Below are 18,323 nucleotides of genomic sequence, written 5' to 3'. Positions count from 1 at the left end.
CTGGCACATAGGAAGATGGTCGTGGTTGTTGGAGATTGTCATCTCAGCTCCAGGACATCTCTGCAGGAGTTCCTCAGGCTAGTGTCCTCGGCCTAACCATCTTCAGCTGCTTCATCAGTGACCTTCCCTCCATCATAAGGTCAGAAGTGGGGGCGTTCGCCGATGATTGCACAATGTTCAGCGCCATTCACGGCTCCTCAGACACTGAAGCAGTCCATGTCCAAATGCAGGCTTGGGCAGACAAATGGCAAGTAACCTTTGTGTCACACAAATGCCACGTTATGACCATCACCAATAAGAGACAATCTATCCACTGCCAGCTTGACATTCAATGGTGTTACCATCACTGAATCACCTATTATCAAAATCCTGGGAGTTATCGTTGATCAGAAAGTCAACTGGACTCACTACATAAACATGGTGGCTACAAGAGCAGGTCAGAGGCTAGGAATACTGTGGCTAGTGACTCACCTCCTGACTCCAAAGCCAGTCCACCATTTAAAAGGTACAAGTCAGGAGTGTGATGGAATACTTCCCAGTTATCCGAATGAGTGCAGCCCCAACAACACTCACGAAGCTTGACACCATCCAGCACAAAGCAGCATGCTTGATTGGCACTATATCCACAAGCATCCACTCCCTCTGCCACCAACGCTCAATAGCAGCAGTGTGTATTATCTACAAGGTGCATTGCAAAAATTCACCAAAGATCCTCAGACAGCACCTTCCAAACCCACAACCACTTCCATTTAGAAGGACGAGGGCAACAGATATAATGGAACACCACCACATTCAAGTTCCCCTTCAAGCCACTCACCATCCTGACTTGGAAATATATCGCCGTTCCTTCACTATCGCTGGGTCCAAATCCTGGAATTTCCCCCCACCCGCCAAATGGCATTGTGGGTCAACCCACAGCAGATGGACTGCAGCAGTTCAAGAAGGCAGCTCACCATCACCTTCTCAAGGGCAACTAGGGACGGGCAATAAATGCTGGTCAGCCAGCGATGCTCACATCCCACAAAATGATTTTAAAAATTCACTCTCCTTTCTAAAGTTAATGAAATTATTGTTTGCCATCAATTGTGGCTTCAAATACTTGATAGAAAAGTATGTAATGGTGTATATTCTTTTTAATATCTACTAACAATTTTGGTTGGATATCCTAAAATATACATTGCAAAAAGTAGGAAACAATAGTTCACAAAAAGGATTCGTTCATGACTCTCACCATCATGCATTAATTAGCCTACCATGAAGATTAAGTATATTCCCAATCAAGTCCACCATCCACACAATTAATCAACTTGTGAAAAGGAATCGTGCTTTACTTTTAAAATTGTGTGGATCAGACATTCCAAGTCTTTTGCTTAGATACCATTCAATACATCATTGATGAAGACACAGAGTAAGATGACAGTGAGCAGCCTGGTTCACGATTAAAAAGAATTGTTAGTCAAATATAAACTGTTTATTTTGATAATTGTAAATAAAACTCCATCCTGAACTTATCATCAAGGGACCATAACAATCCCAAATCTAACACTAACAGTTTGAATCTATACACACCTGTGAAATATTAAAATGTCCAAAGATTCTTTGCATTAGGGAAATCCCAGGCACCAGGATGGATATCTGATATCACAGGACAAGGGGTTGTTGATTGGTTGGCAAAGCTATTTTTCCTCCAAGTTAAGGAACCTGTAACGTTTCAAAATTACTATGTTTAACTCGATAAATCAATTAATTACTATAATGCACACAACTGACTCAATTAAACAAAAATAAGGTTTGATAAACATGTCAGGATTGATGGTATGCTATAATTACAACAAGTGGAAGTTTGTGCAGAGCACTGCGATCCCCATCCCTGACATCACATCTGCGGAAAGTGTTTGCAGCTTGACAAATATTGGCTCAGAATTGTTGAGTTGGAGTTTGAGCTGCATGTAAGAGAATGAGATACCATAGTGCAGGGTGCCATTTATGTGCGGGAGTTGGAACGGAATGTGATAATGACAGGGACAGTATAATCAGGGGAATTGGCGCTGTTTACTGCAGACGTAAGCAAGATTTCCAAAGGCCATGCTGCCTACCCATATCCTCACAGTTGAAGAAGAGCTTTTGTGGGAGATGAGAATCTAGTCGTTGTGATCTACATAGAAACCAAGGAGATAGGTTCAGCAAGTAATGATGCACAGCTTGGAGTATTTGAGGACATTTAGGGTCCAAATTAAAATGTCAACTTTAAAAGGTAATAATCCCCAGATTATAACTGAGTAGAATAGAAAATTAAACATGTAGCTGAAAGAGCGGTGTCAAAGGAAGGGCTTCTGGTTCACGAAGCACTGGCATCACTATTGCAAAAATAGGGAGCTCTTCAATTGGTGAATTACACAACTAGAGGTCTAGATAAGGCTTTAAAATAAAAATGGTGTGCAGGGTAACATAGTCAGGTGAGGGGTGTATTAGAAATCTAAAGAGTAACGTTGACGTAATAGGATATAGTAATGATTTAGGTAAAGACAAGCAAAGCAGGATCAAAGGAACAGTGTGTTTAACTGTAAGTTCATTAGTGATAGGTTTGTGCAAAGAACAGTGGTAAAAATAAAGTGAAAGGCTCTTTATTTGAATGCACAAACCTACATAACAAGATAGACAAACTAATGGCACAAATAAACATGAAAGCATTTGATGTAATCGTCTTTGCAGAGGTATGGTTACAAAGTGACCAAGGTGTAGAAATAAATGTTCCAGGGTACATAGCATTTCAAAAAGACTGGCAGAATTATAAAAAGGTGGATTAGCCCTGATAGCAAAGGATGAGTTAAGGAGAGTAGAAATAAAGGACTTGGTCCAAGGACGAGGTATTAGAACCACAAAACCGTAGAAATATACAGCGTAGAAGGAGACTGTTTGGCCCATCTTGTCCGTGCCTAACCAAAATGACTCAGATATCCCTTTCGAGTACCATCTTCCTGCACATGGCCCATAGCCTGCAGCTTACAATGCTTCAGGTGCAGATCCAAGTATTTTTAAAATGAGTTTAGAGTCACTGTCTCCACCACCAACTCAGGCAGCGAATTCCAGACACCCACCACCTTCTGCTAAAAATGTTTTTCCTCAAGTCCCCTGCAATTCTTGTGCCACTTAGTTTGAATCTATGACCCCTGGTTTTTGAACTCTCTACCAAGGGAAAGCAGTTCCTCCTGTTACTCTATCTCTACTTCTTACTATTTTGTATACCTCAATCATGTCACCCCTCAGCCTTCTCTGTTCCAAGGAAAACAACCACAAACTCTCCAATCTCTCCTCATAACTACAACTCCCTAGCCCTGGCAACATTCTAGTAAATTTTCACTGCACTCTCTCCAGAGCATCCTTCCTGTAATGTGGTGACCCAAACTGCACATAATATTCCAGTTGTGGTCTCACCAGTATCTTACACAGTTTCATCATTATATCCCTACTTCTGTAATCTATACGTCTGCCAATGATTGACAGCATTCCATATACCTTAGTTACAACCTTATCTACTTATACTGCTATGTTTAGGAACCTGTACACTTGCACACCAAAATCTCTCACTTCATCTACTCCTCTCAGTATATTCCCATTTATTCTATCTTCCTTTTTACTGTTTGACCTCCCTAAATGCATTACCTCACACTTATCAGAGTTAAACGCCACCTGCCACTCCCCTGGCCACTCCACCAATCTATCTATATCATTTTGGAGTTTCCAGTTATCCTCCACACTATCCATTATAAGGACAATTTTGTGTTGTCTACAAATGTCTCAATTGTTCCCCTGATGTTCAAGTCCAAATTTTTAATGTGTAAAACAAACAGTACAGGTCCCAACACCAAGCTCTGCAGAACTCCACATGAAACAGCTTTCAATTCGCAAGAGTAGCCATCGACCATTACCCTTTGTTTCCTGTTACTGGGCCAACTTTGGATCCAATTCAACACATTGCCCTGTATCCTAAAGAATTTTACTATTTTTGACCAATCTGCCATTTAGTACTTTGTCAAATGCCTTACTAAAATCCATGTAGACAACATCCACTGCATTACCCTCATTTATCTTCCTTGTTACTTCCTCAAAGAATTCAATAAAATTCGTAAGGCATGACCTTCCCTTAATAAAGCCATGCTGACTATCCCTGACTAAATCATACCTTTCTGAGTAACAGTTTATCTAAACTCTTGGGATTGATCATAAAAATTGCTCCACCACCGAAGTAAGACTAACTGGCCTAAAATTGTTTGGCATTTCCTTTGTGCCCAATTTAAACAATGGAACCACATTTACATTTCTCCAGTCCTCCGGCATCTCACCTGAGTCTAGTGAAGATTGGAAAATAATCCTTGGAGCATCTACAATTTCCTCCCTGACCTCCTTCAACATCCTGGGGAACAATCCATCTGGCCCTGGTGACATCCACTCACAGTATATGAATTTTTCACCCTCAATGCTCCTTATATTGTTTGAAACCAGTTGATATTGGGATAGTTACAATCTCCTACAGTTATTGGCTTTTTATTGCCATAGGCAGAAATTTGTCTACATGTATGTACTTTCATCTCCCGCTCACTATTTGGAGGTCTGTAGTATACTCCTAGTAGTGTGAGTGCCCCTTTTTTACTCCTAAACTCAAACCATAAGCCTCATTTGTTAACCTGATTACAATATCATCCCTTCTCATAGCCTTAACCAGTCTGACTCTAAACCAAAACACAAACAGATTCTAAACAAGAACTCATACCTAACATGCATTGTTTGACTTAAAATGTCACCTCTTCTTTACACTGGTAAGACCTTCAGTTCTCTCAGGGCAGCGACTTGAAAGAAATTCAGAGATTTACGTATACATATGAATCAACTAAAACCTTCTAACTGATTAAAGATTTAACAGCATTTTGGGTTTGTTTAATACATCCTTGTCAGTTGTGTGACCCTTTGATCTTTACTTATAAGTTCTGTGTTCTGTATGCTTCTTTCTCACTTCACCTGATGAAGGGTCTACACTCCAGAAGCCTGTGTTTTCAAATCAACCTGTTGGACTATACCCTGGTTTCTGACCTTCTCACAACTGTAATAGATTTTTTAACCCTCCACCTTCCTTTTTGTCACCCAATTTTTCCTGCATGAAAACTCTATATCTTGGGACGTTGAACTGCCGGTTTTGCCTCTCCTTTAGCTAAGTTTCAGTTATAGCTATAGCGTTATGCTGCCATGTGTCTATCTGTGCCCTTAGTACATCTACCTAATGGAGATCCAGTGGATGTGGTATATCTAGACTTCCAAAAGGTATTTGACAAAGCACCACATAAAAGATGGATCCAGAAATTTAGATCCCAGAGGCTTAAGGGTGGAGTATTGGCTTGGACAGAATATTGGCTGACTGACAGAAAGCAGTGGGTCAAGATAAATGGGTCCTTCTCTGGATGGTGAACTGTAACTAATGGAGTGCTGCAGGGTTCAGGTTTTGCAGATCAACTATTTATGATCTATATAAATAATCTGCAAGCAAAGACAGAGTGTAACATAGCAAAATTCGCAGATGATGCTAAAATAGGTGGGAAATAACGCTGTGATGAGAAGATAAAGAGTTTATAGATGGGTATTGATAGGCTAGGAAAATGGATCAGAATCTGGAAGATGGCGTTTCATGTAGATAAGTGTGAAGTTGTCCATTTTGGTTGGAAAAATAAAAGGTGAAATTATTATTTAAATGGGCTAAATTGCCTAATCCTACACCTAATTCCTATATTACAATGTATCTTGTTTGCAATACTCCTCACATTGAAGTATAAACTGCTCAACCCCATTAATTTCCTTTGCTGGATGTTTTTTAATCCTTGTTTCTTTTGTCTTTCTGAGTTACTGACTATATCATTAACTAATGTTCTTCCTTCCATTTCCTGATCTGGATCTGACACATCTAAGCCTACATTTTTGTTCCCATCCATCTGCCGTACTAGTTTAAAATGTCAACAATTGAACTAGCAAAAGCCCCTGCGAGGATATTTGTCCTATCCTTGTCCAGGTGCAACCTGTCAGGCTTGTACAGCACTCCTCTTCCACAGAAATGGTCCCAACACCTCAAAAATCTAAACCCCTTGCTGGATTACCATTTTTCCAGCTATGCATTCATCTGATTTATCCTTTTATTCCTACTCTCGTTAGCACTGGGAGTAATCCTGAGATTACTATATTTGAGGTCCTGCATTTTAATTTATCGCCTAACTTCCTATATTCAGCTTTTAGGTCCTCATCCCAATGTTTCCCTGTGTTGTTGATATCTATGTGAATCACGACCACTGGTTGTTCACCATCACCCTCCAGACTGTCCTCCAACCATGACATCCCTGACCCTGGGACCAGGGAGGCAACATACCATCCTAGATTCACATCAATGGCCACAGAAACACCTGTCTGTACCCATTATTATTGAATCCCCCATCATTATAGGCCTGCCTCTTGCTTTCCTCCCCTTCTGTGCAGCAGAGCCACCTGTGCAGAACTTGACTGATGCTGTTTTCCTTTCATAGGCCATCACCACTTCCCTGCCAGCACCAGTACCACCACCCCCCACGCCCCCTCCCCACACAGCATCCAAAGAGGGTCATAACCACAGGAGACTCGTGCACTTCCTTCCTGATCCATTTACTTTGTCTGATGGTCACCCTGTCTAATCCTCACTTGCGGTGTGACCACCTTGCCGAACGCACTGTTTACAATATTCTCAGCATTGCTGATTTTCCACAGTGAGTCCAACGCAGCTCCAGCTCTGAAAAGCAATGAGCTAGTAGCTGCAGCTGGAAACATTTCTTGCACACATAGTCATCAGGGACAGTGGAAGTATCCCTTATTTCCCATATTGCGCAAGGGGAGCACACCATAGGTCTGAGATCATCTGTCATGACTTCTCTCTAGATTAAGCTAGATACTGCCTTTAAGAGAATTTAATTAAACTAGGGACCTTTCTTTGCTTCAAACACTTCTAATAAATTGAAATTTTGTATCTATGCTGGCATTCTCCCTTCAATTGGATGGGATTTAATTTTACTGATTTACAAGTCCATTTTTATTACATCATCTGCTGTTATTTATCCTTTCTATTACTTCAACAAGGTACTCAAACTCCGTTTACGTATTCAAACAGAGAAATAGGGAAGTGAGGTAGTATACTTAAATCAGTCACCTATGGCTTTTGTCTGTAATACAAAAACAGCTTCAATGATGCCGGGGTTGTACAAATCAAATGACTAGTCAATCTTCTTCAAATAATTTACTATTTTATTACCCTAACCTAATTTATTATTCACAAAGGGCTCAGTATCTGTGATAAAAGTGATTGTTTCTTGAAGCTTGCCTATTCAAGTTAATAGTCTGTTGAAATAAGAGTTGTTAGATTTTATATTGTGAGGATTTCTTACACTTTAAGAACTACCTAACAGGACAGTTTGTTGCAGTGACATTTTAAATAGCAATTCACTAATTTATTTAAATTAATTTTCAGTTAATAGTTCAGAAAATGAACCATGAAATAATAATCTATGATTTGTCCTGGTATAGTAAGTCAATTTAATAGCAATGCATGTGAAATATGATCGCCATTTGGCGAGGTTATAATTGCATATCAAATCACTTAGCCAGAGCCAAATATTAAACTATGCCATGGGATATTTTGAATCTAAAGACAGGTTCACAACAACTTCAGCTTCTGCATTGTAATGTAAAAATAAGTTGTCACTCTAGTGATATCAGTTTTCTTTCACATGAAAAAATTCATTTGTGCCTGCAGCATTCTGCAGAAAACATGGTTTGAAATTAAACAGCATTGTAATAAAGTACCACCATCATTTATATGATCTATCTACACATTCAATAATAGTTTTTTTGCTATATGCTATACCACATTAAAATCAGCTGTATGTGCTATAAACCATACATTATTATTTAAAAAATCCAAAGTTTAGACATTGCTTCAAATTTTGTTATGGATAATTTCTCAAGGATCATTGTTTTGTACTTATTGAGAACAGTGTAACACTCTAAGTAAGCAACTGTTGTTTCTGTAATAGGATACAAGTACATCCTAGCTCTGCGCATTGCAGCACATTCCATAGCCTTACTGTTATTTTTGCTACACACTACTAGAACAACAACTCTTCCCAGCCAATGAGAAACTGGGGTGATATGCAAAATTGCTGTAGAGAATGATTACTAATTGTGATTGGAAAAGATTTTATTTTCTTTCTATCACCCATCCTCAAATCTATTTTCCATGGCAGGATGGGTGACTATTATAGTAACTGGATGACTATTCATTCTCAAGAACAAATGTATAGGTTTTAAAACAGAGAAATGGAATACTTGGTCCAACTTAGTGCTGGTATTTATGTTCTGCAAGAGCCTCCCAAAACTCGAGGTCATCAAAATCTATCAACATGTTTTTCTAATTCTTTTTGCATTATGTGCTCACCTAGCTTCTCCTTAAAGCCGTTTATTCTTTTCACACACCCAGCCATGTGTATCAAGTTCCATGTTCTAAATATTCTCTGGTCAAAGACACCTCTCTTTAATTTTTTATTGGATTTATAAATGTATTTATTATCTCCCCGCAAGTGCAAACATCTCAACTTCTGATCAAACTCCTTAACAATTATAAAGACGTCTAAAAGGTCAGCACTCAGACTTCTCTTTTCTAAAGAATGGATCCACTGTCTATTCAGTCATCCCTTATAGTTGCAATCTTTCAGCATTGATATCACTCTTGCAACTCCTTTTGTATATTCTCCAGTGACTATATATCATTTTTGAAATGTGGTGAACAATTGTTCACAACAATCTTTGCCTCCCAGTTTGTTTCCCACTTTCTTTGCATGTTTGGTTTTTCTCCTAATTTTGTTTGGATTTTGCTTTTGGAGTGTAGTTGTTCCTCATTCTGTAATTCATACCACTTTTTGGGGTATCTTTTGATTATTTACTTGTCCCTTTGACCTTGAGCCATGAAACGTTTTATCATTTAATTTTTCCTGTCTTCTACCAGATCATACACCTTCCTTTTTGTTCTTATTTCCACCCTCCTAATTTTTGTTTCTTGAAATCATTTCTAACTTTTCCCAGTTCTGATGGAAGTTCATTAACATGTTGGGATCAGTTTTGTGGTCCTAATTCAGGACATTACACAGTCAGGCAGATTTTTTAAAAAGTGGCCAGAGCTTTGATCTGGAAGTTCCTCTCCCATTTCTGTCCCTGTTTACTTTTAGCAGTGCAGGCAAGTGCATAGGATGGGCTCTAATAATGTACTGTTTTGAAGTTATTGGTGCCATAATAGAAGTAGGTATTTCAAACTTCCTTTAATTTCCAGTGAAGTGGCTGCATTTTGGGAATCTTTCTAAATCATACCTTTCAAGTGGAGCTGTTAACCATGGATTGGAATTGAAAACAATCTGAATGGTGAGTAAAAATTATGTTGCCCCTTTCCAGTTCATCATGAAATGTTATAGCCTGACTTATATTTATGTTTGATAAACTGAGTGAACGACATACTGTGATTGAGAAAAGTAAGTGGCTATAAATTCATAGAGTTATGTAGCACAGAAAGAGGCAATTTGACCCAAAATGTTTGCGTTGTTCATCAAGCGCCATCTTCCTTTTTACAGCACTTGGTCTGTAACCTTGTATGCTATGATACTTCATGTGTTTATCTGAATACTTCTTAAATGTTGTGAAGGTTCCTTCCTTGACCACCTTTTCAGGCAGTGAGTTCCAGAACCCTCGACCATCTGAATGAAAACAATATTTCTTAAATCGCCTCATGCCTTCCCCACGACCTCAAATCTAATCATCCTGGTTTCTTCCTATCTACCCCATCCATGCCCCTCATGATTTTGCAGATTTTAATCACATCCCTTCTCAGCACTTTTTTTTTCTCTAATAGAAACAACTCCAGCCTATCTAGTCTGTCATCATAACTGAAACACTCCAACTTGAGCAATGTCCTGGTGAATCTTCTCTGCATTCTCTCTAGTGCAATCATATCCATTCTATAGTACAGCGACCAGAACTGCACACAGAATTCAGTGGTGACCTAACTAATGTCATATACAGTTCAATCACAACCTCCCTGCTCTTGTATTCAATGCTTCGAATAAAAGGCATGTATCCTGTATGCCTTTCTAACCCAATTAATAATAATTGGATCATTATGTTGGCAAGTGGCATAATTTCGAGTGAAAGAATATCACTTTAAAAGTAAAAATGTCTTCAGATCTAGGAGAATAGACTATCCACTAGATAAAGTCCTTTTCTGCACTGTAATATTGTTTACTGAGTTTGTACTGTTGAATTTGCATAATTTATTGGAAATATAGCCCAGTGACAGATCATTGCTAACTGTTTAAACTTTTCTCATTACATTCATTCAGCTTTTAAATATCTAAACCATATATTTGTCTGTTGCAAAACAACTAAGTCTGAACTTTTTATTAATTATTTAAGAAATATCTCTGCCATCTGTCTGACTGTCTTCAAACGCACTAATGAAATCAGCACTGTACGCTTTGCTTACGTAACTGTCCGCAGAGTGTGAGATTGTTTACATTGATAGATTATGAGTTTCAACAGGATAATGGGTTACTTTAAGTGCCTATCAAGAGATGTTGTTTATTTTGACAGATTTATGAGTTTTTCAAAGATTCCAAATGTTTTCATCGGGACTGTGCATTCTATTTCTAGAACTGGATGAGTGAGTAAACAAGGGTCAGTGGGGTGAGGGACGCTGAAGTGTGGGTGATGAATGGGAGGAATGAGGGTGTGAAGAGAGTAAGAGTGAAGCGGGTAAACAATCAAGAGTGAGAGTGTTACAACGATCTGCAAAACTAGGTTGATGTCTCAGTGAATGCAATTGGAGTGTTAATCTGGCCAGATTGGCATCTGCCTGCCTCCATTTCTGCCTCTTTATTCCAGATTAGGCACCAATCAAACTGGCAGGCAAAGCCACTGAAAATATATGCCTCCAGGATGAGAATGTGGCCCTTTAACTCTATATGTATTTACATATGTTCACTGACCTGATCAGCAACTTCAAAATTTTTATTTGCGGTTCTATTTAGTTCAAACAGTCGACAGTTTGTTAACATTTCATTTACACTAATTTCAGTTTCTGATGTTTCTTGTTTACAGGGAGATGTGTTAGTGCACTTTACAAAACAGTAGTACAAACAAAAGGTCACCAAACACAAGGGAGAAATGAAGAAGAACTTGAGAGAAAGTCAAAGGTAAAGGTCTCAGGAAACTTTGAAAGCAGGAAGAATAGTGACAAGCTGAAAATCTTTAGAAATGAAGTTTAGAAAGCAAGGTGATCAAGATTTAAGGCAGGGAAATTATGAGTGGAGGGGAAGGATTTACTCCATTCACTCAGTAAAATCATGAGTTTTCCTTCACTACCACCTCCCAATTTTTTTTTAATATTGGACATCATGCTGGTTTGTTTCCAAATTATCAATATATCCCCAGTATTCAACACTGCCATGGCTGTCAGTTTCTCGCAAATCTTATTTTCAATCCTTTCCTCAGGATGAACATCACTGCCCTTTGTGGACATCAGTTTCGAGCGCTATCATTTTGTCCTCTATTTGTAGAGCTGCGTTCATTCCAAATGGATCATAATTGATTATGGACAGTAAGCTGCTTATCTTTTGTCTGGTTGTATAGAGACAAAATTAGCATCGTGTATATTAGTAATGTTGTCACGCATGTTCTATTCTGATCTATTACCCGCACATGAGCTTTCAAATAAGAGTTACTGGATCATGATTACAATTTCATTTTTTTACGGGGGTGTGTTGTAAGGCGAGTGTGAAGAGAATAGACGATAGCATGACTTTCTCCAATCACCCTTTGCTCACTGCATGCAGTATTTTATCCAACAGTGGACTAACAATATTTATTATATGAATTATATATTTAATAGAAACTGCTTTGTGGATTTTAACCAAGATGTTAAAATATTTCGAGGAAGAAGACTTATGTTATATATAATTGGTACAAATTACACATCATCGCTTTTGGGTTAATCATAATTTTAACCACAGCATTCAATAAAATAATCCATAATCCTGTAATGATTTAAGCATTAAAAGTCACCCATTCAAAGCAAATTTATCTTCTTTCCATGAAAATAGTGCGAATTATCAAATTAAAATGCCGTTGCACATAGCCAGCAATTTACGGAGCTGACCTTGAGGTTTACAAACATTCCCCTTTCCAAGCAAACTGTTAATACCTGGGATCAATTACATGATGACCAACGCCGGAGGGGGCGGGGGCATGTGTCACGTATTGATTGGTCGGTCGCCACCCACGATGCCCCGACGGACAGTTGAATCTGTGTTGTGAATGGATGGTTGGGGTGTCAATTAGAAGGCTGTTTCCTGCTGTCACGCACCGCGCCGGAATCCTCAGCCCGAGCCCGAGCTCGAGCTCGAGCTGGAGCTGCGGACGTTGAGGCGGTAGAGCCGAGCGCGAGCTTGATCCCAGGGGTCCGCTGTCATGTGTCTGGAACCGGCGACATGGCGAGTCAGCTGCGACGGCAGCACCAGGAGCGGAAACTGTTAATGGTCGGCGTGAGGGCTGACTGGGCGGTGAATGGGCTCGGGGAGTGCAGCCCGGCTCCGGCGCCTTGTTTACCTTAGTGTGGCCGCCTGGCAGACTCTCAGGGCCGGCTCCCGGAGAATCCACCTCCCCGCTCCCTGCTTTCTCGGAACCCCCACCCCGGGTTTATTATGTTCTTCATAAAGATGGCGGAGGAACCACAGGCTGCAAACTAATGACTGTCAGAAACATCGCTTCAATTTGTAATATGGTGAGTAAAGGGCCGGGGGATTTTATTTCGTGCCTTGTCGACAGACGCGTGCATGTAGTTGCGAGTGAGGTTTACGGTGCTGATGGCCATCTCAACCTGGCAGAGTTCACCTTTTACAGATCCCACTTGAGAGTCCCAAAGCTGAATTGAAGTTTTGTTCCACCGTGCTTTCTTTTCGTAAAATGCGTTTGTGAGTTTAAAAATGGATATCTTGAATAGCTCAAATCCAACACTACTTCTGTGCCATCATTATGGACGTTAACGTAAAATAAAGTATTCAAGAGGAAACTTCCTTTTAATGTATACAAGTAGAAATTCTTCACACATGCAGAAAGTGCACTGCTTTGGAAGTACAGAATTCTAGTATATTCATAATGGTGCTTTTTGTTGAGGAGTTAACATTTGGAAATTTGTTGAATGACGTATTTACCCGTTGGTTTGTGTATATCGCAAAAACAAGAAGGAAGAAATATTGGTCATTTTAAGCAACTATATTCAGGTTTTGTAGGTGAAAGAACTGTAGAAATAGATTTGTGAAATTCAAAGTAGATTGTATTAACTTAAGTAGCTTTTCATTTAAGTAAAACTTCTATTGAAATTATTTTATAGAAACCTTGTAGGACACAGGTTAAGCCAGCCCTGGATTATGTATAAGAACTGGCGCAGGATTTTGAGTAGTGTTCTAAAGGCAAGTAGCCTGCACACACATCTAAAAAAGCCAGCATCCATATTCAGTGGGTAATAGGGAAGGCAAATGGAATGCTGGTTTTTACTTCTTGCTAAAACAATACAAGACGCTACTGAAAGCAACAAGTGCTGTCTGACTGATCTCCAGCATTCATGGAGAGAGAGCAAGCTAACGTTTTGAGTTTAGATAACTCTTCATCAGAGCTGAAGCATCTAGACTTGAAACGTTAGCTTGCTGTCCATGGATGCTGTCTGACTAACTGTGATCTCCAGCATTTGTTGTTTTCAGTACAGACTCCAGCATCTGTAGTAATTTTGCTCTGAGTCAGACTACAGCTTGATCACTGTGAATGGTTGTTGGCCCCTTTTATTTAAGGAAAGATACTGGCATTGGAGGCAGTCCAGAGAAGATTCACTTAGCTGATCCTGGGTATGGAGGGATAGTCTTATGAGAGGTTGAGTAGATTGGGGTCTACTCTTTGGGGAAGTTGACAGAGTAGATGTGGAAAGCTTCTTTCTCCTTGAGAGTGTGTCTGGGACCAGAGAGCTGAATCTCAAAATCAGGGGCTGCATATTTAAGACAGACGAGGAGGAATTTCTTCAGAGAACAGTGAATAAGAGAAATTCTTTACTACAGAGAGCTATTGCAGCTAGGTTGCTGAGTATTTTCAAAGCTGAGCTGTACAAATTTTTAATCAGTAAGAGAATCAGGATTATTGGAAAATGCAGGTAGTTAAGGATAATATCATTGACGGAGCAGTTTTGATGGGCTAAATGGCCTTATGGTCTTAAGCAATTAGATGCTGCATTGTGGAACTTTAAACTCTTCCTAAAGATATGAATTAAAAATAACTGTGCCTGTATTATTATGTTGTGATCAATTTGACTTGTATTAATAATGCATCCTCTTGGATGCAGCAAGGGCACTTATTCATGCTATATCATTGGGCTTCTTCCAATTTAGAAGAAAATGATGGGATGAATAGCCATTTTCATCTGTTGTTACCTTGAGTGGGAAGGCTAAGTTCTCTCTGCTTCAAAGTAGCAGTGTAGAAATATAGATACTTTCTTCTGTTAGCACAGACTAAAGAAACTGCTGAGTAGTGGTTACAGCCTCATCTACATTATTTAGATATTAAACTTTATTGCAAAGAATTAAATTAGCAACACTTTCATTCTATACTTGCAGTGTTAACATCTGCTATGTCTGACTTTCTAGTTCTTTGGCAGGCATGGGGAATACAGCACAATATTGTGTAGACAAGCTATGTTTCTGATGTTGATCCCTGCTTCAAAACACTTGTAAATATCTTGAATGGATATGAGGTGTTGTTTTCTCTGTGACTTTTCAAAAAAAAATCACTCAGTACTTTTTTTGAGTAGTATTAAAAACATTTTGCCTTCTAAAAACGAACTTCATTTGTAGATCTTTTCAGGATACTTGGCATGTCTTAGCAAGGAAAACCTCTGATCCCCTCACTCCCAGCGATGAAAGAATAAACTTGTTTTAAAACAAAAGATTAATTGACATTCATTTCACTTTCAGTGAAATGTTTATAGTTTTGAAAATGTTAATATTCTCTATCTGCTAGTATGAACAGTCATGAAGCAACTACATTCTTGGCTGGAATAAATGTGAGTGGTAAATTTGAGGTCACAAATTTAGATAATATTCAGTTATGTGTTGTAAGCTAGTTCCGTTAACCTTCTGAAACAACAGATCAAAACTCATAAAGTAAATTTGAAGATTACTAACAGAAATGTGATCACCATTTTGAATGACTTTCTTGACAGAGTAATTGAGGCAAATCCTTGTTATTTAAACAACAATAGGCTATTTCGTTGTGGTGATATGTGATCTTTCTAGATGAATTAATGGAGATGAGCCTGAACTGCATTCTTTATTTGTAACCCATAAACATCTATTGCACACCCAATAGCTGTTCACTTTAGTCAGTTATCTTTTAGTGATGGATTTAGATACAGTAACTAAAAGCCCAAAGGAGACAAATGGTTTATGAATCTCATGGAATGTCAGTTTTTGTATAATTATCTTCACCTTGGTTTTTTTAGAGATTTTGAAGATTTTTTTTTTGAAAATGGCTGTTTAAGTTATTTTAAGATAAACATACATTGGGATAAGTAAGCCTGTGTTTTATCTGAAGTATAGGATTATTTATTGCTTTTTATGTGCAATTTGAGACAGGTCATCATTCAGCTATGGAATGAAGTTTGGAGGAATGTTGTATGTTTGTTGTCCCAGGACTACAAGCAATAAAAGTTATTGTTATGAACAGCGCAATAAATTGAGAGCAATAATGTAGACTTATTGGCAAGTCTCATTAAAATGCTAAATGTTGAAGTTTTGGTGCATTCAATATATTCTGTGATTTGTTGAAGGTGGAAAGATAACTTTAAAATTTCAGTTTTGCTGCACAGGACATGGTATTTGGTTGTTGTTTTCTGTACCCCTGATGCCAATGAAATTTGTGATCCCCCTCAATGCAGTAATATGTATGGTCAACCAAATATGTCACCTTTTCTGATTGGACTGTTGATTAGCGGAGGGTGGTGGCAGAATGGCCATGTCACCCAATGCTCATGTTCAACGGATATGGGTTTGAATCCCATCATCACAACTGGTGGAAATTGAGCTCAATCAATACTTAAGAATTTAGAAAATAAAGCTGGACTGACAGTGACCATGTAGCCATTGTCGCTTGTCACAAAAACCCATCTGCCACAGGAATGTCTTTCAGGAAGGAAGTCTACCACCCTGATCTAGTTTGCTGTGGTTCTGGAATCACATGTACAGCAATGTGATTGACTCTGAACTCTTAACGATATCTTGAACAATTGGGGATAGTGATAAATGGTGTCCTTGTTGCTGATTTTTCTTTTTTTCTTAAAAAAAAACAAATAATTTAGGCCTGTAAGTACAAAGTGTGCACAAACTTCAATTAAAAACACACTTAATGGCTCAATCGAGTTGTGATTGAGAAATTCTGAGCTTTTAAGTTTTGGGGAGCTTTCTCAGCTTTTCCTCTGGTGAGCAGAACACTTGTGACTGAACTTCAGTTTACTGCTCCAGAATGGCATGAAATAAATTAATCATCTTCTAATATTATAACGCTAATATTATTTAGAGACAACTACTCCTATACTTGTATGCTGAGTTCTCTTTTTCTTTGCAGTGTAAAAAAGAAAATTACTGTTTAATAATTAAATATTACTGCCATCTCTTCAAGTTTAACAATCTCGCAAACACTTGTACTCCTCAAACTCGCATTATCTGCTACAATCAGCTGCCACTGAGCAATCTTTTCATTTGTCCCTCCTTTCTCATTGCCCTTCCATCTGAAATGTGTCATTTCATATTTACTGTAATGGAAGCTGCTTTTTATTTTGATATGCTTGCAAATTTCTGCAATTTGTAACCTGTGCTATTTTATCTATCGGGGTTCTGGTTATAATTCATCGTAAGAATTGAAGTTTAGAATGTCTTGCAAGCTGGCATTGCAAGGTCTTTAATTGCTAGGACCAGTCTGTCGGGGTTTTCAGGAAAGCCTGAACAAAACAGTTCCTTACTGTATTGACAATTACTACAGATCGTGAATACAAGCCTTTGAGCGAGCCACAAAATGGGCAGAAATCTCCCACAAAAGAGGCTTAAATACTTAATTTCGGTAAATATGTGGCTTTACTCAATTAAGAACAGTGAGGTATATTTCAGAAAGGTAGCTGAGTGTTCTTCTTTGTTAAATTCTAGTGCATTCCAGTCCTCCCACCAGCAGACCAAGGGTCTCCATTTCATTCGGTTATTGTTTCTTTTTTCAACAGCACCTGCTTTCAGATTTGAGATTAGTGTTTGAACACTTTCCAAAAGAGTTGCAAAAGGATTTGACTAATTTTGAACACCCCAGCAAGAAAAATTCTGTATGTGTGAGAGTTAGAGTTAGATCAGGGCAAATCCATTTCTACTTTATCCTTGCCACTTTAAGGATGTATGAATTAAACAGACTAGACAAATTGAAGCATTTATCACAGGTTCACTTAAGTGTTTGTTTAAATGCAACAAATTGATTTAAATACTGTACAGAGATCAGACACTCTGTACTGTGATCATGGAAAAAGGTGCAAAGGTTATGCCTATTCAAGTTAGGTGATAAGGGATTGGAATGGCTCTTGAGTACAAATGACAGTATGGGCTTGAAGGTATGAATGGTGAGATTCTGTGTGGATCTTTTGTACATAAAATCACTTCTTTGCTATGGGTGTTGAAACATAGTTCTCTTTTGGAATGAGAGGAAAGGTGCGCTATTCTCATCTGTGGCTCATTCTCAGTCTTTATCCAGGTTTTCTATAGCAAATTTAATTCTTGCAGTATTCTCTAGTTGTGTACATAGATTAGTGATGGAGGAAATGTGGGAATGTTAGCAGTGAGCCATTCCTGATTGAAAGTGTGCCCCACTTAGAGCCATAGAGGGGTTCAGCACAGAAACAGACCCTTCGGTCCAACTTGTCCATGCTCACAGGATATCCTAAATAAATCTAGTCCTATTTGTCAGCATTTGGCCCATATCCCTCCAAGCCTTTCTATTCAGGTACCCGTCCGGATGTCTTTTTAAATGTTGTTGTAATTGTACCAACCTCCTCCACTTCCCCTCGCAGCTCATTCCGTACACGCACTACCCTCTGGAAAATTTTGCTCCTTAGGTCCCTTTAAAATCTTTCCCCTTTCACCTTAAACCTA

At 38.7% G+C, this 18,323-nt stretch overlaps 1 protein-coding gene across 2 annotated transcripts in view; it reads left to right on the top strand.

The window, feature by feature from the left end:
• The first annotated feature begins 12,442 nt into the window (after positions 1–12,442).
• Positions 12,443–18,323, top strand: part of usp46 (ubiquitin specific peptidase 46) — a 75,553-nt gene continuing 69,672 nt past the window's right edge. For both annotated transcript variants that reach the window (XM_020528013.2, XM_020528012.2), the window contains exon 1: positions 12,443–12,883. In XM_020528013.2, coding sequence (XP_020383602.1) covers positions 12,848–12,883 — 36 coding nt within the window. In that variant the 5' untranslated portion in view covers positions 12,443–12,847. The remainder of the gene's footprint in view (positions 12,884–18,323) is intronic.

Source organism: Rhincodon typus, chromosome 1, assembly GCF_021869965.1.
Source record: "Rhincodon typus isolate 14 chromosome 1, sRhiTyp1.1, whole genome shotgun sequence".
Lineage (NCBI taxonomy): Eukaryota > Metazoa > Chordata > Chondrichthyes > Orectolobiformes > Rhincodontidae > Rhincodon > Rhincodon typus.
Note: the sequence above shows the minus strand (reverse complement) of the source record. Positions and strands in the feature narration are given on the sequence as shown.